Source organism: Rhineura floridana, chromosome 8 (genome assembly GCF_030035675.1).
Source record: "Rhineura floridana isolate rRhiFlo1 chromosome 8, rRhiFlo1.hap2, whole genome shotgun sequence".
NCBI classification, from domain to species: Eukaryota; Metazoa; Chordata; class Lepidosauria; order Squamata; family Rhineuridae; genus Rhineura; species Rhineura floridana.
Window position 1 is genome coordinate 100,460,967 of NC_084487.1, and position 22,075 is coordinate 100,483,041.

Below are 22,075 nucleotides of genomic sequence, written 5' to 3' on the forward strand. Positions count from 1 at the left end.
TTTACATCTTCTTCAGGTGAGGCAGTCAACGTGCTGAACCGTTGCCTGGCCGCGACAATGGACTGGATGAGAACTAACAAACTGAGACTCAATCCTGACAAGACTGAGATGCTGTTGGTGGATGGTTTCTCTGATCAGATGGTGGATATATACCCTGTCCTGGATGGGGTTACACTCCCCCTAAAGGAACAGGTTCGTAGTCTGGGAGTCATCTTAGACTCTTCCCTCACACTTGAGGCTCATGTAGCCTCGGTGGCCCGGAATGCGTTCTACCAACTTCGGTTGGTAGCCCAGCTACGTCCCTATGTGAGTAAGGAGGACCTCACATCAGTGGTACATGCTATGGTAACCTCGCGTCTGGACTACTGCAATGCGCTTTACGTAGGGCTACCTTTGAAGACGATTTGGAAGCTACAGCTAGTGCAAAATGCGGCGGCCAGACTGCTAACAAGAACTAAGCGGTCTGAGCATATAACACCTGTGCTAGCCCGTTTGCACTGGCTTCCAGTATGCTTCCAGGCCAGATTCAAAGTGTTGGTACTTACCTATAAAGCCTTATACGGCGCGGGACCACGATATCTGTCGGAACGCCTCTCCCGATATGAACCGGCCCGTACACTATGGTCTACTACGAAGGCCCTCCTCCGGGTTCTGTCTCATAGGGAAGCCCGGAGAGTGGTGACAAGATCTAGGGCCTTCTCAGTGGTGGCCCCCGAACTATGGGATGGTCTCCCTGAGGAGGTGCGCCTGGTGCCGACACTACCATCTTTTCGGCGCCAGGTTAAAACCTTTCTCTTCTCTGAGGCATTTTAATTCCTGTTAATTCTAAATTATTATATTTTGATTTTAGACTGTACAGTTTTTTGTACAGTTTCGTATTGTGATATACTGTATTGTTATTTTTATTGTATTTTTAATGTTCACCGCCCAGAGAGCTGTTGCTAGTCGGGCGGTATATAAGCTTAATTAAATAAATAAATAAATCCAGAAAATTTCAGTGCTGAAGTAATACAGGCTTACAAATATAACTTGTTTTAGATTGGATGTAGGGTTGATACAATAACACATAGCATATGTGAAGTTTGTAGCCTTCAGAACATAAAATTCAGATTAACTTATACCAGTAATATGTTCTGTCTCAGAAACAAAACTTGAAGCGTTAAGTAAATTCTTTGGAAAGGCTTCAGGCGTCATAATCTTCAAACCAAAGTTAAGAGCATAATTTCTAACATTAGTTTGGATACAAAACCTGCTCTTCCGCAAATGGAATGGCTGTGCCTATACCTCCCACTAGAGCATTGCACTAGGAAAGTGAAGAGAAATCAAAAAGGACTATTTTCGCTTGTTTATGATTGCTCTTTTCCTTGCATAAGCAGAAATATGAGAATTGCTATAGAACTTTTCTGTTACAGCACTGCATGAAACAAGTTGGAAAGCCTTGAAGTTGGCTTTAACTTTCAGATATAAGAGCAGTTCAGCACAGCATTCTGTATGCCATGCAGTTCATGTTGCATAATGACCTGGGTCATTGGAGGTGAATGAGGTTATCAACAGCACTCATGACATCTGAAGACCTGCTGGAACAACCTTTTAGTATTGAATATATGAAACTGCCATCTTGAATCTGACTATTGGCCTTTGAGCTCTGTACTGTTCATTCTGACTGCCAGTAGCTCTCCAAGGTCTCAGGTAGTAGTCTTGCTCAGCCCTTCTATCAAAGGTTCTTTTAAGTGAAGATGCCAATGATTGAACTTGGGTCCTTTAGCATTCAAAGTTAGTACTTCAGAGCATCTGCTTTGCATGAGGAATGCCCCAGGTTCACTCCCTAGCATCTCCAGGTAGGGCTGGAAGAGTTCCCTGTCTGAAATTTGCAGAGCTGTTGTCAGGCATTGTAGACAATACAGAGCTAGATAGACCAACAGTCTGTCTTAGTATAAGGCAACTTCCTATGTTCCTAACTGTGGGCCATCCCACACTGGTGTAATGTCATGCCAGTAAAATTCTGTAGCAAGAGTAGAGAGAGGTTTAATGCTTTTAAAAATAAAGTAGAATTTCATGATTTTGCCTTCTTAATCTACATGGGATATTCTTTCTGTTACAGTGCAAGCTTCTGTTTGCACAACATCAACTGCACTAGAAAAATAGAATACTACAGTTTATCAAGCATTGCTGCAGCACCTGCATCACACTGTTTAAGTTGTGTTCTTAATGCTATATGGGGAAAATACTGTTCAAATGCTTATGTTTTAACTTCAGTGGATAGGTTACTGAATCCTGCTAACAGAGTGCACATGTCTTTGGAAGAACAGCTGAGAGAGTTATTAGAAAAACTTGATCTCACCTGTGCAATGAAATCCAGTGGGTCTAGGAGTAAACGAGCAAAGCTTTTAAAGAAAGAAATTAACATGATTCGCAGCAAGATAAGTCAGCAACATCATCAGCCCCCTCAGATTGAATCAGGTATTGGAAGTTTTGAAGAAGAAAATGCAGTATTAGAACAAGAAGGTGAAGAAGGTAAGAGATCTGTTAGTTTAAGCCAGTATTAATAAAAAGTTGATCATAATTGCCATAGTATTTGAGAAGGGAAGAAGAAATTTGTGTTGGTGAAAGTCTTGCACGTCTGTGAACTTCTGTAGGCACTAAATACAAGTTTAGGAATCTAAACTTGTGGTTAGTATATAATCAAAGCTTTTTAAAAAAGGTTTTCTTCTGCACCTTCTCCTCCCAGATTCCAAGAGTACTTTCAACCTACAATATATGAATTATAAGCAATTGCTTTTGAGTTAACGTACATAGGATCAGAGTGATGCTGGCAGGAAAAGAAGAGCTGTGGCCCATCTAGTCCGGCATCCTATTCTCATAGCGGCCAACCAAATACCTACTGGAGGCCAACAAACAGGGCTTGAGTGGAGCAGCATTCTCCCCTCCTGTGGTTTAGCATTGCAATTGGAGATTTCACAAAAGACACATTCATGCAGTGTTGCAAATTGAATCTGGTGATGGAAGTTCCAAATAACTTCATATTGAACAAGGTTCAGATTCTTACAGCAGTAACATAAGTTGTTTTCTTGAGAAACTAAATAAAAAACAACACCTCTTGGTTTGGCAGCATCAGGCATTGAGGCTGCAGTCTAATGCAACTTACCTGAATAAGTCCCATTGAACCCAATGGAGCTTACTTTTGAGTAGACGTGTATTGGATTGCAGCCTCAGAGTAATTAAAAATCACTCCAGAGACTATAGTCCAACTTAAAAGGAAATATATATGAATGGAAAAAATAAGAGTAGATGGAAGAAGGAAAATGTGGCTAAGTAGCTCACTGTTGCACTGCTTGTTTCCCATTGATTATCCAGCTGATACGCTACTTGATAAGTTGTGTTTGTTGTAGTGGGACCTCTTGATATTTTTACTAATAGGTACTCCCTTGCCCTGCTTTCACACTGGAAACTGCTCCTGATAAACATCTATGGTGGCTTTCCATATAGCTCAGGTGCATATGTCAGTTATCCCTACAGTCCTCACAGTCATGGCCATTCATCGTGCCTTGTGTGGTTTTAGCACATATCAACTGCTCTTAGTCTTCCAGTGTGTCTTTTTGTTTGCATTTGAGTCGGTGAATATGAATTAAATCCTATGAGTCAATCCCTCTTTGGAATTTATTTTTAAAAGTAAGTTTTATAGGTGAACACCTGTGCCAAACACAATAAAAAGGTTAAGATATGGATAAATAATGTATGTGTATTCTAAAATACTTTTTTAAAGTCAAAAATATCAATAAGGTTAAAATGCAAAACTGGGGTTCAAGTGGGAAGGACGCAGCTTAGTATTTATTTTCAGATTGTGTAGGAGAAAATTATATGAGGAGAAACCTGTGGGAAGTGTAAAGTATCTTCAAGGACTGTTTGAGTTGCTGACACTGCAAAAGTATCCACTCAGTACTGTCAGTATAAGATGCTGTCCAAATACTTCATTAGAAATAGTTGTCTTATGTGTATGTCCCCTCTCTCAGTCTGCATGGAGTTTCTAGATACTGCATATGGATCGTTAATTAAGATAAGCTTTTGCGCTTGAAAACAGATATGGTCAAATCTTAGTGATTCAAATAGCAGACTTTCTCCCAAGTACATAATTACTGTGAAGTATGTCAAAATGGCATTGAAATAAATAGTGGGGAGGAATTGGTAGAAGGAATGATTTTTAAAATTTTCTTTTTAATAGTCATTGGATGAAATCCAACGTCACATAAGCAGACTCCTGCTTGTTCATAAACACTGTTGGATGTCATCCATTGGGTTGGATTCAGTCTAAGCATGACTGAGTCTGGAGCCAACCTTTGATATTTTCTATCAGGTATTTTTCATTAAGAAGATCCAAGTGCAAGTTTTATTGAATTGAAACTGGTAACCATAACTCTTAAGTTGTTTTGCTATTACTAATAATATATTAATTTAGCCAAGTTTTCTATAGCCCCCTATTAATTTTCACAACTCAAAAAGCTAAACAAGTAAGGTGGATGTATTATTCATCTTACTGTATTTAACTGTTAAGTACTTTCATAAACAGTTTAAGTCATGAAATACTATATAATGTGAAAAGATAATAGTATTTTACAGGCTTGAATCTTTGACACAAGTCATAACTCTTAAGATGCAATTCATAATACAGAGATAGTCCTGTGGTTTCAGTGGGATTTGCTGTGGAATAAATACGTTGAAGATTAGAGCCAATCTTTTCCACACCTATTGTATTCCCACATAAATCCAGGCATTAAGTAGGAGAGTTTGTTTAAAGTTTATGTACTTGAGGTGCTATACTTTGTAACAAACAACATTAATTATTGTGGGCTACATATTTGATACTAAGTTCTATGTAGTAGCTCTTATAACTATCAGTTTTCAAAAATCCAACTTTATTAATTTTTTCAGGAGATAAATCTCCCCCTAAACTTGAACCATCAGATGCATTACCTCTTCCTTCAAACTCGGAGACTAATTCAGAGCCACCAACCCTCAAACCTGTAGAACTCAATCCAGAGCAGAATAAACTTTACAAAAGAGTAAAATTTGACAATGAATTGTATAGTACTTCCATTCAGAAAGAAATAAACGGACACACTCCAGAACACTTACTTGACAGTAATCTCAGTGAGTCGACTGTTTCTGCTGTAGCTGAGTCATCAACTGATGTAAACAGACGTACATCTATTCTCTTCTGCAAATCGAAAAGTGTAAGCCCCCCAAAGTCTGCAAAGAACACTGAAACCCAGCCAACTTCTCCACAGCTAGGAACCAAAACCTTTTTGTCTGTAGTCCTTCCAAGGTTGGAGACACTACTGCAGCCCAGGAAAAGATCAAGGAGTGCATGTGGAGATTCTGAGGTGGATGATGAGTCCCCTGTAAAGCGCTTGGATACAGGTAAACACTTGCTTTAATATTCTTTATTAAGATAACATGGATAAATAATTAATATTTAAAACCTGCACATTAAACTGATAATATAAATATATAGCTTTAAATTTGTAGAAGTCTGATATATTCTAATATGTGATGAATTTGTTTTATCCATGTTGTCTAACTTGGCATTTTGGGTGGTTGTGTTTTTACTATAATGTGATCGGCTCTTCTTTTAAATAAAATGTGAGATCTTTCTCCAAACGTTCCCTATTAGATCCTTTTCTATGCCTACAGTCTAGTTAATTATCTTGTACATGGCTACCTTTTTGTTTAATGATGAGAATGTTTTTTTCATGTTGGACAACTGGAGGATTTGTGCTCAAACCCTCAGAAAGGTTTTGAACAGTTCTTTTGTTGTGCCCTTTACAGAAGCAGCCCAATATTGGATGTAAATTGTAGTTATTTCCTAAAGTTTTATGGGTTGGATCCAAGGAGCCATGAGTTGGAAAGAAAATAACCGCTAGTGCAGCTAGGAGTTAGGAGACAGTGCTGTAGTAGGTAAGGTCTGTAACTTGCTTGCTGTTCTCATGTTTACTCAAGCATATTTTGGGGATTAAGTTTCACTCTTCTCATGCAGTGCTGTAGTGCAAGGTGTGGGTGTATATAAGGAAAAGTGCACCTTTGGATCCAACCCTGTATGACCACCTGTGTGTGTGTTTCTAAAAAGACACTGAAGAAAATCCTCAGAGCTTTAGAAAATGTAGTGATGAGATTAATCTGAAAACAAAGATTGTTCATTAGCCTTTTGAACATTTTATGCATGATGGCTGGTTACAGAGTAATCCAAACCCGTTTTCACACTGGTTGGGATTTGGATAAGACGATGGTATCCCGCCCACCTTGCTCTATTGGCCTGTGCTGGTATGGGGCAGCACCTCCACAGTGCTCCTTAATGCACCTGCACAAACCATGGGTGTGTGGAAGCTATTGCTGGCAGTAAAGCCCCCAAATGGGGTGTCTTTGGGGGGTAGGGAGGAGGTGGAGCTGGACCAGCAAAGGATCCACTGAATTCGAAGCTGGCCGTGCTGCTGGTAAGTTATATCGTGTATGTGTGTGTGATGTGGGCCTGCTTGCTATGCCAGCTTAGAGTGGCAAATATACAAGGTTTTCCTGCCCCCTTTTTCTACCATGGTGAGCACAAGTGGCAGGTCTGTGGATGTGGCGGTGGCTTCACTGCTCCATGAAGACTTACTGTTGCCCTGGTGGGATTAGGATTGTGGCATTGATCATTTTGACATAGGCTGATCTGAGAACTTCTTCGCAGGGGTTTCTTTTTCCCTATTGAAGTCAGTAGCACAGGTCTCATTTTGTCAGAAGATTCATGTATGAATTGATACACAAGTGGAGGCTTTTAGATAATGAAACATCTGAGTTCTTTTTTTTCTAAGAAAGAAAATCACTTGGATCATGAAATACAGTTTTACTTATCTAGGTACACAGTTCTGTTTGTAGTAAAAAGGCAAATACTTAAAGCTTACTTACATATATGAAAATATATGCCATATCCATTCATGAAATGCATAGTGTAATCCCAGGTTATTGGTTATCCTTATTTGATACATATGCACGTGTTTTAGAAATTCCTCTTTAGAAACATTTATTTTGAATCCATGGTTAAAAACCATTAAAAGACCTGTGAACCAAAATAATGTCTAGCCTACTTAAGGATGTGAGTTGCGTTCTGTTGCTTTCTTTTAAGACAGTGTTTTGATGTGTGTATCCAGGTTAAATAACAGGATCTAGTGTTTCAGTTTTTGCTTTAAGTAAATATATTATGGAAACAATAATGCCCAAATTATCATTCCATGATGATGTTTCATTGACTTTGGGGATTAATGTTTCACTTTCTCAATTGCTGTATAGCAGCGTTTCACAGCAATTTGTAATTTATGTTTAAAATATGACAAACTCTAATAATATAAAAGTAAATGGCACCGTTTTTTGGGGGGGGGAAAATCACCATTTTAAAATCTCAATCAGTTAAAAGCTTCGTTGGATGGCCCCAGATTCTAGTATTATGAAAGATGAGAAAAACATGTCTAGTTTTGGTTAGCGTTGTCAATTTTGGTTAGCATTGACCAGAGTTAGACCCAATTTATGTGTAACACCATGTGTAGAGCAGGCCATGGAGGAAAAGGGGCAATTTGTGTGGGAGGAGGGAAGGAGCACTTCAGCCTATGACTCACAGCCAGTCTGTTAACCATGGTTGGGCAATAAGGAATGTTATATCTGCATTGGGTCAGTGTGAAAGTGCATATCATTCTAAAAAGTTCTCTGGTTCCATTTGCAAAATATAATAGGGTTTGGTTATAATATCCTAGTGCCAACTTTTCAAGTATTTGAGCAGCTTACGTTTAAGCATAATATTCTGACATGCATATTTCATGTACTTGTTGTGTCAAGCAAGTTTACTGGCTTGCAGAGGTAGAAAATAATGATGGTTTACGCTTTTACTTTTGTGTGAAACGGCAAAAGCTGGGTGACTACCACGTACCTGGTGAACTGTGTTCAATTTAGTGTTTCATGCTATGCAGATGTGCATCAAAAAAAGAGCCATTCAGTTGAGTGCTATGTTTCAGTAGTAGCAAGTCATATGTCTCTATGAAACTCACAAGTAGGGATGATAAGTCCCCCCTGCCACAATACACAGATCTATGATGCCTGTTCAGTGAACTTCATGACTTCAGTGAAATCTCTTTGAACTATCTACTGTTTTGCCTCCACTCTTCTTTTCTGTGGCCAGGAGTTCAAATGAAGAGGCTATGATCTATGTAAGTTTTCAATTTTTCAGGGGAAACTGCAGGTATAAAATAAATATGGGGTTAAATCCAGAGCAAGTTGGTCATACTTGGGTCCCTTTGAAGCAAATGGAACTTAGATGTCATTGTACTCATTGTCGCTTAACTAGCTAGTTTTGGATCCAGACAATTGTGTCCTGCATCTTATTAGGGATTTGATTACAGGGAATGCATCACTAGGCCAGCTGTTTTATGGTCTGCTCCAACTGTCATACACTATTTACCCACAGAATCTATATTGTATCCATCCCCACCATTTCTCATTTCAGTTTCTAAAGGTGTTATATCAAACTGTGTTGACTAGTTTGTTCTTTGTAGTTACCATTGTATTTGTATTTATATTTTTAAAAACACCTACCTGAATATCTACCTATTGGAAACATGTCCTTCGCTGGACTTATGCTTCTGTTCCCCCTAAAGGGAACACAGTGGACCTAAAAAACAAAGTATACAACATTTGCTCTTTTGATTCCTACGATGAGCTGGTCCCCCCTTTTCCCAAGTTTGTCCAGAACCTCAATGCTGAACAGTTGTCTCTTATTTTACTGAGGTTTTACCACAAGTCCAGACAGGCACGTGCCCTTCAGCCAGAGGTCGACAAATGTTCCTTGGCTTACTAGCCAGCCATCATATGTGAATGCCACCAATCTCCTCTTTTGCATTGTGTGGTATTCACCAGATGACCTGGGAGGTAGGCATTTGTGTTGGGGTATGGAGGGGGTAAGACATAATGCAAGTGTTACCCATTGCTTAGAAGTAACTCCTGCTGTTTCTTTCCTGTTTAAAAGCTGCAGGGAAAATTACACTTTTAGGGTAGGTACCTGCATCCTACTCCCCAGAGGACTAGAGACTCTTGCCACTGGTGAATGGCTTTGTGGGTACCTGTAGTCAGTTGTCTGGAACTTGGGCAAAGGGATAACATCTGATGAATACTTTGGGGGAATCTTGTGCCCTTCTATCATTGGAATTGTGTGTTTTTTCCTTCCTTCCTCTTTCCTGTCCAGCCTCCTCTAGTAAAAGTTCATGTTCTCCTGAGAAGTTGCAATTGTATCCACTGAAAAATTGGAAAAGTAATTTCTGCACATGAAAGCAGAGTTACTTATAGTGCTGGTCCTCTTCTCTCATTTCCTCCCCCTGTGTCCATGTGCTACAAATGTAAAGAGCAAATGTACCACTACAGTTGGGAGTGGGGAAAAGAGGCATTGGTTTTCAGGACTCCCAATTTTTCTGTAAATGTACGAAACTGAAATGTTAAAAAATGGATAGGACCCTGGTATTCTACTAGTATTGTACCAGCACCAGGGTGAGATTAACAGTAATACCTATTTCTGGAAAATGTTTTATATTGTCTATTTGAAATGCCTGCAAAATCTAGAAAGAAGAGTGAGCTATGACTACTCAGAAGTTAGATTTCTCTGATGGTATTGGTTGTATCAATGGCACTGGATCGAGAAGAAAAATATATGCTGCAAAGCTTTTTTAAATTTGTGTGTGTTTCTGTTCAAAGCCCTTTGTATATAACTTCTCTTTAAGCCAACTAGAAGCTCCATAAACCCATAAAATATTTGGCCAGTGTTAGTTAAGTGGCTAAATATTTATTCTGTGGCTTTAATTGTAGTCTTCAAAGCACTTTCTCATAGTCTTTTTGTAGACTGTTTTGAGTAGAAGACTTTCAAAGATTGCTATTTCGTCTGATTCATATAATGTAAAGATTTTCAAAATGTCAGCATTATTTCAAATAATCTTAAAGGAGTCTTTACGTATGTATCGTGGATGTTAATGACTTGTTGCTGCTGGCTTTTTTTAAAAAAAAGCTGAGATAAGGCTCTCTTTCTGGATGCTCAGTGTTCATATAATCTCTTGATATATGTTAGCAGGAAATGGCTCTTGTGTTTTCATGATTCTGTTTTTCAGAATTCAAGCTTAATGTGTAGCTAATACAAGTGTAAAATTGGCAGAAAAAATTAATAGTGTGTCAACTATACTGGAAAATATTAATCCTGTTTTTGTCAAAAGTGTTGAAAATGGTTAAGTTTCCAGTATTTTACTGAAAATATTAGGGCCATTTTTGGATATATCTACAATGTGGAAAAGCAAGTTTTCTGTGATTTTGTGTCTAGTGTACTTCTTAAGGAAAAATGGTGAGAGTATTTCAGAAAAAATATGCAGAGTTTACTTCTGAAATAGTTTGTTCTTCTTGCTCATGGAGCAATTGGCAATAACTGAAATGCTGTATAAAAAACCTTAGAATCCAGCAATTAACTGCAGAGTACATTGCTTATAAACAATGCATTAAATTTTCCTGTATTTAGAGGCTCTGTTGATTTGTAGGCAAGACATAGATTCTCAATAAGTTTTGCATCAGTAACTCTTTCTGTAGTTTTCCTGCTCTCTTTGAACTACGTAGCCATTGTACATGGTGAAAATAAAATTTGGAATAAATAAACAATTTTGTAGTCAGTTAACCCTAAACCTACAACTATGACTTCTTCTTTTAATCAGTATACTAAAAACCAATTCAGTAGCATCTTGTCACCCTCAGCATATGCTTCTGCTAGCTCGTAATACATGTAAATTCACATGTGTGAAATGTTTCCTTGGGCTTCCTTTGCTATTGTCTTTCTGCATTGTTGAAGCCTCTTCAGAATTTCTCATGCTCTATATGTAGGTATAGGTGGATAAATTAATCTGTCATCTTCTTTCATTGGAAGAAATTTCTGGAAAAAAGCAGTCCACATTCTTGGTATCTCTTATTAAAAATGCCCCCAAGCTCTCTGCTGCTACTGCTTTCAGTAATGAGCAGTTTATTCAAAGTGAAGACCATTTCAGTCTTTCACTTCCAAATTTTACATTAAATATGTCAGTAGAATACATGGATAATTTGCATAGTTCCCCCCCCCCCTAATCTTGCTCTGGATACTGCTGGGAGGAGGGCTTATTTACTTAAAGCTCTTTTTCCTTTCAGTGAGACTAAATGGCTTTTTCACTGTCTTCCAGGTTCTCATATTAACTAATATGCTGAGTATTTATCTATTTGGATCCTAATTATTTTCTATTATCCTGAACACGGACTGGAATTCAATGTAATGATCATTTTGGAACGCAGAAAGACAATTACATTTCAAGTAATTATTTTGGATCATGTTGGAGACACCAGCCATCCTTAAAACAAAATCAATATCTTGAACCCTGTTGGAGGAAGTCTTTGATATATATGAACCTATGCTCTTCATTCAGTATATTTCCCCATCTCCGTAAGTTATGAAATCGTATGTTGCAATCTATGTGACATAAATTGGTTGCAGTTTTACCAATCCCCAGAAGTCTTTCCTCAAACGTGCTCCTTGTGGGTTGATTGGTTAAGAATGTTCCTTTCCATCTCCATTCCTCTGCAAGCCAATCTAATCTTCCCTTGGCCAGGATTTACACTCCATAATGCATACACTAAAGATGGTAACTACATTTCTCTACACCTTTATTTTATTTTATAAAATATGAGCATCTATAATAATTAAACATAAACATGATTTTACACAGGTACTAAGTGGCAAAAGGTATCTGTATAGTGCTTCCATCTGTTTGATTATTGAAAATATTTGCCAGCCAGTTATTGTCTAGATAAGTGAGCCTAATCCAGTGTGCAGAGGGAATTAGAGAAGGATTTTCTTTACTTCTTAAACCAAAGGGATTTCAAATTCTTCATGCAATATCTTATGTTTACTTTTCACACTTGTAGTAATGTTTCTCAAATTGTCTTATTTCTCTCTCTCCCCACCCCAAACAGCCTCTTTATCTTAGATTCTTTCATGATTGCTTGATGTCTATTATGTTAACATTTTTCAGAGACCAGTCAAGAATTCTTATGTGGTGGACATTGACCTGTTCGTTTTTCAATACATTTTAAAGTTTACTTACTCCCTCCATATTTACAGATTAAGTATAATTTCATTTACCTCCCTTGCTTCAAAATACTGAAATACAATTTCTCTACTGCTGTGTGTATCTGTGCTTCCATGAAATGGTTAGCTGAGTTACAGCAAGGTGTGGAGTATATTGCAATAACTGTAACTTCTGCTGTTACAGTTGCATAACTGCTTCAACTTACACTCAAGCAGTAATTCATACATGTGTATACATACACCACACCTATTAAAAATAATATTGTTCTGCAAGGAAGGTTTGCCTTTCAGTTTGAGTACCTGTTGTTATATAGGACACCTTCATCAGTAGTAGGCAAGGAGTCCTTTATAACTTAGAGAGTGTCCTCATGTCCCTTAACTAAGCTTACTATGGCATGAGCTTATGTAGACAAGAGCCTGTTTCATCAGAAGTGAAATAGATCTGAAATGGACTATTAAGAGCTTTCATTGGCAGTTAGCATCAAGGATGCTACACTTTTGTTGGAACAGGCTAACTTGGTTTTTCTTTTTGAATGTGATTCAAAATAGCTGTAGCTAACAATGTTGTGTTCTTAGGGAAATTTAATGGACAACTTAATGAAAACCTCTAACATAGATAATGGGAAGTTAACAAGCCTTTAAAATGGATTACTGTACTAATTATATCCAACAGATTTCAGTATGGATCTGACAGAGCATCTCAAATATAAAAGTGGTTGAGCTCTGATACAACAGTTTTGCTTTTGCTCCAATGGAGCAGTCTCTGGGATATTTAAAATTGCTTGAGATATTGGCAGCTCCTAAGTGCTTTCCTCTCATCACTCTGTTTTTGGTAAATCATTTGTGTTAACATGGTTAACATGTAGGCCAGCCCAAATGGTATATGAAAACATACCTGTTCCTAGCAGTACCTATTCTTACTAAATAATTGTTTGCATTTTTGGGTATTCTATGGCTTTGTTGGATATAATGCTAAACTATGGTTTAGCGTTACACGAATAAGCCTTGGTGTGCTCGCCCACCCCAGTATGGCTGTGAGAAGATGATGATGATGATGATGATGATTCTTTTATTATTATTATTATTAACTGCAGTTTAGCTTATTTTCTGAATCCCAAACTGTGTTTAGTCTTACTATGGTTAGTTGAAACAAGCCAGCTTCGTAAACTGTGTGCTGAAGTTGACTTGTTTCTACTAACCATTCCTTGGTGTGGATGACATGGCAAGCTGAAACTAATCTAACATGGAAGTAAAAGCTTTTCAACTTGGCCTCACACCTGCAAGACTTTCTGCAGTTGGTTAGATTATGTTTTAGTGTTACGTCTGAATCAGCCCTGCATGTTTTGCATTTATTTCTTCAATTCAACAGAACTTAAGTTGTGGAATACTGTGAGGATGTAAGGAATTGGACCTCAGTTGAATATGGTTTTAAAATTATGCACTTGAGCAGCCCATATAGAAGTGTGTGTGCAAATGTTTTAAATTGTTCATCTCTAGTTTTTCTCAATATTCTACTTTGCAGCTAACCAAACAGTTCAACACACCATATTGCATTGGTGGCCAATTCCAGACATCTTGTATTTTGGGCTCCTAGAAATATGATGCTGGTGCCTTCAAACCGCCCCCCCAACATCCCCTGTGTGTACCCCCAACACACAACTCAAGTTATTCAACTTTGAAGATTGAGATCTTATTTGCATGATCCTTCAGCCCTGTAATTGCTATTTCGACCAGTAGTTTTTCACTAAGATTTGTGCATATTTACTGTTTCAAGTAACAGAATAATCTTTGCCTATGTACCACCTCATAGAATGGGCAAATACACAATTCAGAACGGAATTATTGAATGTGAAACCTTCAGGAGATCTTCAGATGTGACATGGCACAAATTGTGGATTACTGCTTCTCATTTTGATTTCCCTGCACCCAGTATATTCTGATGTAAGACAATGTGTGCTAATACCCCCCTCCCCCATCATCGGTATGCTAGCCTACACACAATTTATGGCCAGGAAGCAGGATAACTAATGAAAGATAGGGGATAGAAAATTCTATAATTGTTTCCCCATTTTATGTGAATGTGCGTCTTTCCACCAGAGTATACGTTGGTACAAGGAAATTGTAATGTTTTTGGATTTGCCTGTATTCTGTGTTGCAGTTGGTCGTCTCTTGGTTTTATTGCCACAAGTTTATATCTTCTCGGATCAACTGCTTTATCATGTGCTACCAGTTTCAAGAAATGTTATTTCTTATTACCCACAGCAGGCTTCATTTAAAAAAAGAAAAGAAAGAAATACTGGAAACTTTACACATGTCCTTTACACATAAGCATGCTTTACGTGTCTTTCCATTTTTTATTTACTATATTAGACACTACTATCCCTGATTTTGAAACAAGATAAATTTAAAGTTTTAAAGTTGACAAACTCTTCAGGTTATGGACATTTAGAGTTGTGTTGTGTTTGGCTTCTGTACATCTGTTCTGAATCCCAAACTCCATATGGGGCAGCATGGGCAAGACAGCGTAGGAATTTTCTAGAGCTCCAATGGAAGTAAGCACTCTTGCCTATCGGATGACTGAGCCTGATCCTATTGGTGTTGAGGAGTGGAGAACAGCAATTTTCCATTTTCTTCTGACCAGTTGACGAATAGAATGCGTTCTGTCTCTTGTAACTCATATGGCTTAAATACTGTATTAACTTACATACTTTCGATTTTAGATAAATTTGTAAAGCAGAAATGTGAGATTTTAGTTCCGTCTTTTGTATTTGTCATTAGATTTGGTTTTGTATGCATTATTTTAGGAGCATTTTAGTTTGATATGTCTTGTAACAAATATCAACCCCACTGAATTGACTTCCTTTTTTCTTCACATTTTGCATGTTTCTCTTAATTATTTTAACAGTTTATCTCTTCTCTTACACATGTTACAGCTGTATTAACAGAAGCACTAAAACATGTGCATAAGTATATATTGAAACATGTATGCAAATATAATCCACTTCCAAATTATGTGCATCTTTCTCTATTAACCTGCTAGGTCTTTCAAATGGTTTTGGAGATGGCAGTAAAGAGTCAGAGTTAAATGATACTCCAGGGAGAAAAGTTGAACCTCGTCGCCGTTGTGCATCTGAATCTAGTATATCCTCAAGTAACAGCCTGTTGTGTAATTCAAGGTAAAAATGTGGTGGTGTTAGTCTAGAGTTAAAATATGATGAAAATATAATGGTTTGGATCAGACTTCTCATGAATGGAACACTGCTCATGGGGCACTTGCCAGTTCCTCTTACTCCTGTGCCTCTTGAAAATCTGGAGGGTTGGAGAACATTTGGAAAAGCGATGGATGTGGCATGAGGGGCTGCAGGGGGGATTAGTAAAAATTGCTTTCTCCCTGGATTGCAGAAGTGGACACCCCAACAGTAATATTAATTACTAGGTTAAGGTAATTCTGGCATCTGAAGGGCCATGTTTGTTAGACTTTGTAAAGAAGTAGAATGATTTGTGTGTTTCTGCAAGCAAAGAGAATTCTTATTTTGGTGTTTTCTAGTAACACTTCAAATATTTCTAGTTTTAGCCTGCCAAAATGTGGAAAAGGCAAACCAGCACTTATACGAAGACACACATTAGAAGACCGAAGTGAGTTGATATCGTGCATTGAAAATGGAAACTACGCAAAAGCAGCAAGAATTGCAGCTGGTAACTGATAGATTTGTCCTATGTATTTATAAAAACATCTGCTTGCTCTCTAGAAATGAGTGATGTCTTTTCAGGATGTGTGTTTCTTTACCCACATGAATGTGAGGCCCTGCCTTTTTGTTTATTCCTCTTGATTATATCATTGCTTTCCAATTTCCCCTGATGTCTCTCCTTCTGATCAGTCTTTTGTTTCCTCTGACATCTCAAGGCTTATCATAGCAAATACAAACCTTCTACCCATTCCATCATCACAGCTGACCTACTTTGAATAACCATTACATTCTTTCGCTCCTTTCCATGTCTTGTATGCTGTTCCTTGTTTCTATAAATCTGCCTTTACCATTATCAAACCATTTTCCTTTCACAAATCTACATGTCAAGGCCTTATTAGCACTGCATTTCCTGAACCAGTCTACCCTCACCTCATCTGGTTTTCCTCAGCTGTTGTCTCTTGTTCATGGTCTTACTGCTTCTTTTGTCCATCTAAAATTGTAAGCCCTATGAGTACCAAGTATCCTATGAATATATTTTCCATATTCAGTATATTGTGTGATGCACTGGTGTCACAAAACAAATAAATTGAATTAACAAAAAACCTTTCCGTTTACATGCTGTGTTAAGGGCTTTCCATGTTCACTCAGCTCCAAAATGGCAGGAAATTCCAGCTGATAAGGGCCATGCCCTTCACAGGCACACTATTTAGATCAGGAATGGGGAACCTTTTTGGCTCCATGGGCCAGATTCTTATCAGCATATGCCTCATGGGCCAAATTTGACAGGCGGGTGAGGCTGCTTACCTGCCAATCGCATGACATCACAAACAATGTCAGAGGTTTTTGTCCTTGAAGTCCCAAAGTTGGGACTTCAAATCACATTGCCGGCAGCAAGGTACTGCTAAAGTAAATTATTTTCCTTTTCATTTCAGCAGCTATATAATTGCAAACCCCTTTGAAGTGAAACAACTGCTGAGATGAAGGTGAAAAATCGGCTTTTACCAGTGCCCTGCTGCCTGCTTTGAAAGTGCACCGAACAGCAGGTTTGGGTGCTTGAAGGTGTTTCCTTCAGGAAACATGCACACGCACCAGTACCAAGCAGAATCAGCCTCCCTTCCCATCAACCAATGTGTGTGTGGGGGGGGAGAGGGCAGCCCTGCTTTCTCAGTGCTTTAAAGGCTCCCGACAACCAGGTGATTGCTAGGCACTTTGGAACCTGTGCAAGGGGGCTTTGGCCAAGCCCTCCTTTTACCTGTATGTAGGGTGGATGGGTGCGGCTTGCCCAAAACAGCCTTGTGAGCCAAATGTGGAAGCTTGGTGGGCCAAGATTAGCCCCCAGGCCTGAGGCTCCCCACCTGTGATTTAGACAATATGGTATGGCAACCTGTGCTATGGTTAGCTCAGGCTTCACCACCCCCTTGGAGCTGAATGACTGTCAGTGTCAAAGGGATGGGCATGTGGAGTGTATGCAGCTGAAGCTAACATACAATTGAAGTTACCATTGTATGTTATAAGTACCCAACTGGCAACTAATACCAGCCACATAGAATGATAGAATTAGAAGGAACTATTTAAAAGGGTAGGAAGAGGATCTGACACAGAGAGAGAATGCTAGGGTAGGGTTTGTCCTCTGTCACAAAATGGTTATTTATGTTAAAATTCTGTTTATATTTATTGTTATAGTATATGAAAGGTAGGGGTTCTTCACAAAATGGCTGCTTATACAAAATCTGCATGGTTCTTCATGAATTTAATTTTCAACACTGTAGAAGCTTCTGAGCACAAACTTAATATCAGTATCCTTGACTATTTCAGTTTGTCTGGTAGCCTTGAGCCTCTTGGTCCACCTATTTCAGTTTGTAAACCCTTCACATTTGCTGGACCTGCCTGAGATGCTGCCTCCTGAAGAGCATGTATGGAACTAGAACATTCAAGAAGTCTATTAAAGTGATATGATAGATCCCTCCTGCCCCCATTTCTAGTTATAATGGTGGAAAGCAGAGGTGTGTTCTTGCATTCTAACATTATAAACTTTACTTTAATCACTACACCATACTGGCTTTCTTTATAAACTCTATTCTTTATAAAATTAAAACATAAGACATAACATTTGTTATGTTTGTGTAAAATCGGCATGTAGAGTCTCAGAGGCAGGGTATAATTTGGCTAAATTTCACTCACACTGTCTTGGTCTTTCAGTTGCCCTGTAATTGATGTGATTGGGCTTACTTTATGAGGTGGACCAGGAAGAGAGCCTCATCTGAACTTCTCTGATTCTAACTTGGGCAGCCTTTCAGACTGATGTTGGGCAACAGTGGCTTGTGCTGAACACATGCATGAATGCATGTTCTTATTCCCTATGGCCCCCCCAAAATATCTTTTTATTAAAAACTACATACATCTTACACTGCTGTAATGGGACGTGTTAGACATTCCTCTTGACCTATCACAACAAAGGTTTCGCACAGGTGCAGTACAAACAGGAATCTTTCTAAAATGTCTACTTTTCTCCCATTTTTCTTTCTGTGTCTTTTTTTTTTTAAAGAGTTGGAGGGTAGGGACAGTCTTGGTACTTACCTTTGTAAGACTCTCTGAGATTCTTTTTGGCTAAAGGATGTGTATAAATGCCTTACATAAATATTCAGCCAAGTCTATGGGAGAGGAAAAAAACAGTACTTGTATGAGTGCTAGAGTCACTCGTCAAGCATTTAACTTGTTCAAAATAAGCCATTTCTTATCCTTTATACCTGAGATTCAGCATGGACCTCAAACCTACCTCTCCTATACTGTCAAGTTCCAAATCAATCCATAGAAGCTACACTCCCCCACCCAAAAAAAGAATTTTCTTTATAGTTCTGGAATGTGATTCAGTCAACTCACCCTTAACATGAGACCATAACTGTGGTCCTATAATTGATGTGATTAAATCAACTGAAGAAAAGGAAAACAGAGAAACACGAGTTTAATTTGTGGAAATCACCACCCACAGTCTCAAAGGGCCAGAGCCAACTAATTTGCTGAACTCGCATGTCTGTGGCCCTTGCAGGTATGATATTAATTGGTAAAACAGGCCAATCTGTTACTCTTGTTTCCCCAGTTCTTCTGGTCAGCCGATGAACAATGCATAATAGTATATTGAGCCACTTCAAACAATATATTGGCAATATGGCAGCTTTTCTGCATTTCATGCTGTGTTTCGAAACCAGGTTTGGGCTGATTTTAACCATGCCAAAGACAGGCAGGTAAGACAACGAAGGAAACTACTGATTAAAATTGCCCAAACAATATAGGAGCAGCTTCATACTGATACCCTACTTAAAGGACACCCACATAGTTTGCTTTTTCAGTGGCAACCATTCCACCTAGGTATTATTTGCATCAACTTGAGCATATAGCCACAACTGAATTACTTTCAAACAAAATGTTTTACTTCTTTTTAGAAGTTGGACACAGCAGCATGTGGATTTCAACTGATGCTTCTAATTCTGTCCTTGAGCCTTTAAAAGTTGTGTGGGCCAAATGCAGTGGGTATCCTTCCTATCCAGCACTGGTGAGTTAGTAACCAATTAGCAAAAGCCATGATGATTAAAATTAACCTAATTTTTTTGCAGAGTGAACGTTACTTCTTAAAAACAGCTGCAGCACAAGGGGACTGAGGAAGACCTACCCTGGGAGTGAGTATCTGGCATCTGGATGCCTGCTACTAGCTCCTTTGGGCTGCTGTCTGTCCAGATAGCTGAAGTCCCTGGTAAGTGCTGCAAGGACTGGGACCTCCTGCCTGGCCCTTGCTCCAGAGAGAGGCTGCAGTTAATCTCGCTGCCCCTTGCAACAGCTGCTGGCTAGGCCAGGAGGCATAAAAGCACAGCTGCCCCTAGGGGGCGGGTTTGCCGCCGGCGGGGTCGCCACCAACGGGGCGACACCAAAGACCATTGCCCCTTGGGGAGCCCCGTAGGGAGTCGCGAGGGCGCTTCCCCCTTCTATTACTTCTATTACTTTTTTTGTTTTTTAAATTTGTTTTCTGTTAAACCAGTCTAGACGAGATTGGTGGTGGGGAGGGCGTGTGGTGCATGTGTAGTTCCTGCACAGGGTGGGAGCGTGTGCAGTGAATTGAATGAGAGGAGAAAGTCGCCAGATGCCTTCAGAGTGAGAGTCTGTAACTGGCAGAAGGCTGGCCTTCCCTGGGCGTGAGAAAGGAGGGGGAGTAGATGGGCCCTGTGTGAAAAGTTTGAATGGGTATGACTGTTCCCAATCCTTGCAGAGGCCTTCTGGGATAATTCTCATCGGCAGGCTTTGTTGGTGGGCTCATGTTGGGCCCATATTAGGTGTTTAGGAGGAGTCTTGGTATGGAGGAACATGGGTGATGCAACCCCAATTTCAATTATTACGGGCAGAGGGAAATATAGCCATGGGGAGGTAGTGAATTACCTGAGAAGGTGAAGGCACGGCTATCTGCGCCTTGTTCCTTGCTGCCATTCCTCTCATGGATTGGTTCCTCGTTGCTCATTTGCTGTGCCCACTGGCCTATGTGTGTTGTTGTTTAACGCCAGATCAGTACATAATAAGACCACTCCCATCCATGACTTGATTGTGGATGAAGGTGCTGATTTGGTGTGTATTACCGAGACCTGGGTGGGTGAGCTTGGAGGGGTTGATCTGACCCAGCTTTGCCCACCTGGATACTCACTGCAGCACCAGCACAGGCTGCAGAGACCGGGGGGGGGGGGAGGAGTTGCTGTGGTCTACAGAACTTCCATCTCTGTGACCAGGAAACCACTCGGTCTTGGAGCTGGCTGTGAGGGCCTGCACCTGGTGTCGGGCTGAGGAGACAATAAACTATGGTTGCTGCTGGTGTATCGTCCACCCTGCTGCCCGGCAGCTTCTCTGACCAAGCTGGTGGAGGTCATCTCGGCTGTGGCATTGGAGGAGCCCAGAACAATAGTGCTGGGTGATTTCAGTGTCCATGCTGAGGCTGCCCCTAGTGTTCCAGCTCTGGACTTCATGGCCTCCATGACGACCATGGGGTTGTCTCAAGTTTTCACTGGCCCGACACATATGGCAGGGCATACCCTCGACTTGGTTTTTGCTCCAGATGGAGGAAGGGATGGTCTGGAGATGGGGGTGGTGGTGGATGTCACCCCATTGTCATGGTCAGATCACTTCCTGGTGAAGTTCAGACTTATGGCTCCGATCCTTCCCTGCAGCGGTGGTGGACAGATTAAGATGGTCTGCCCCCGCAGCCTAATGGAATCCAGTAGATTCCTGAATGCCCTGGGGGAGTTCCCAGTAGATAAAGCAGGTGACCCTGTTGAAGCCCTTGTCACACTGTGGAATACCGAGGCGCGTCAGGCTCTCAACACAGTTGCCCCCGAGCACCCTCTCCGGCACTGTGTAGCCCAGCTTGCAACTTGGTACACCAGTGAGCTAAGGGCAATGAAACAGGCTGGACGATGATAGAGCGCAAGTGGCGAAAGACGTGCTGTGAGGCTGATCGGGCACGGGTAAAACATCATAACCGTGCCTACTGTGTGGCGGCAAAGAAGGCCCACTTCTCTGCCTCCATCGCATCCTCAAGTAGTCATCTGGTGGAGCTTTTCTGTATTGTCAGGGGTCTGTTGACATCAACTCCAGGAAATGGAGTCTTAGACCTTTCAGAGGCCCACTGTAAATTGTTTGCAAGGCACTTTGAGGGTAAAGTTGCTCACCTCCGTAGCAGTCTTGATGCCCCATCCACATCTAGTGTAGTCCCCAATGAGGTGTCCAGTGCAACGTCTGCTGCAACTTCTTGAGAACGGTTTCAGTTGATGCAGCCTGATGACGTGGACAAGGTGCTTGCAATGATGCGACCAGCAACGTGTCCTCTTGACTCTTGCCCTTCTTGGCTTATTAAAGCTTGCCAAGGGGGTCTGACCGAGTGGATCCAAGGTGTGGTGAACGCATCATTACGAGAGGGAGTGGTTCCAGCCACCTTGAAAGAGGCGATGATTCGATCACTCCTGAAAAAGCCCACCCTGGACCCATTGGTTTGTGACAACTACCGACCGGTTGCAAATACCCCCTTTTTAGGGAAGGTGATTTGAGAGGGTTGCGGCGCAGCAGCTGCAAGTACTCTTGGATGAAACAGATTATCTTGACCCATCCCAGTCTGGGTTCAGGCCTGGTTATGGGACTGAATTGGCCTTGGTCGCCCTGAAGGATGACCTTTATCGGGAGAAGGACAGGGGGAGTCTGACCCTGT

General features: G+C 40.3%; 1 protein-coding gene across 3 annotated transcripts in view; it reads left to right on the top strand.

Annotated features, from left to right (window-relative positions):
• Window positions 1-22,075, top strand: part of BRD1 (bromodomain containing 1) — a 61,026-nt gene that overhangs the window by 32,516 nt on the left and 6,435 nt on the right. The window contains exons 7-11 of one of the 3 annotated variants that reach the window (XM_061640249.1): window positions 2,257-2,514; window positions 5,311-5,415; window positions 15,192-15,327; window positions 15,720-15,847; window positions 19,281-19,390. In XM_061640249.1, the coding sequence (XP_061496233.1) occupies window positions 2,257-2,514; window positions 5,311-5,415; window positions 15,192-15,327; window positions 15,720-15,847; window positions 19,281-19,390 (737 nt within the window). Of the gene's footprint in view, window positions 1-2,256; window positions 2,515-4,926; window positions 5,416-11,249; window positions 11,457-15,191; window positions 15,328-15,719; window positions 15,848-19,280; window positions 19,391-22,075 lie in introns of those variants that run through there. The other 2 variants (XM_061640247.1, XM_061640250.1) reach the window with 2 other exon arrangements.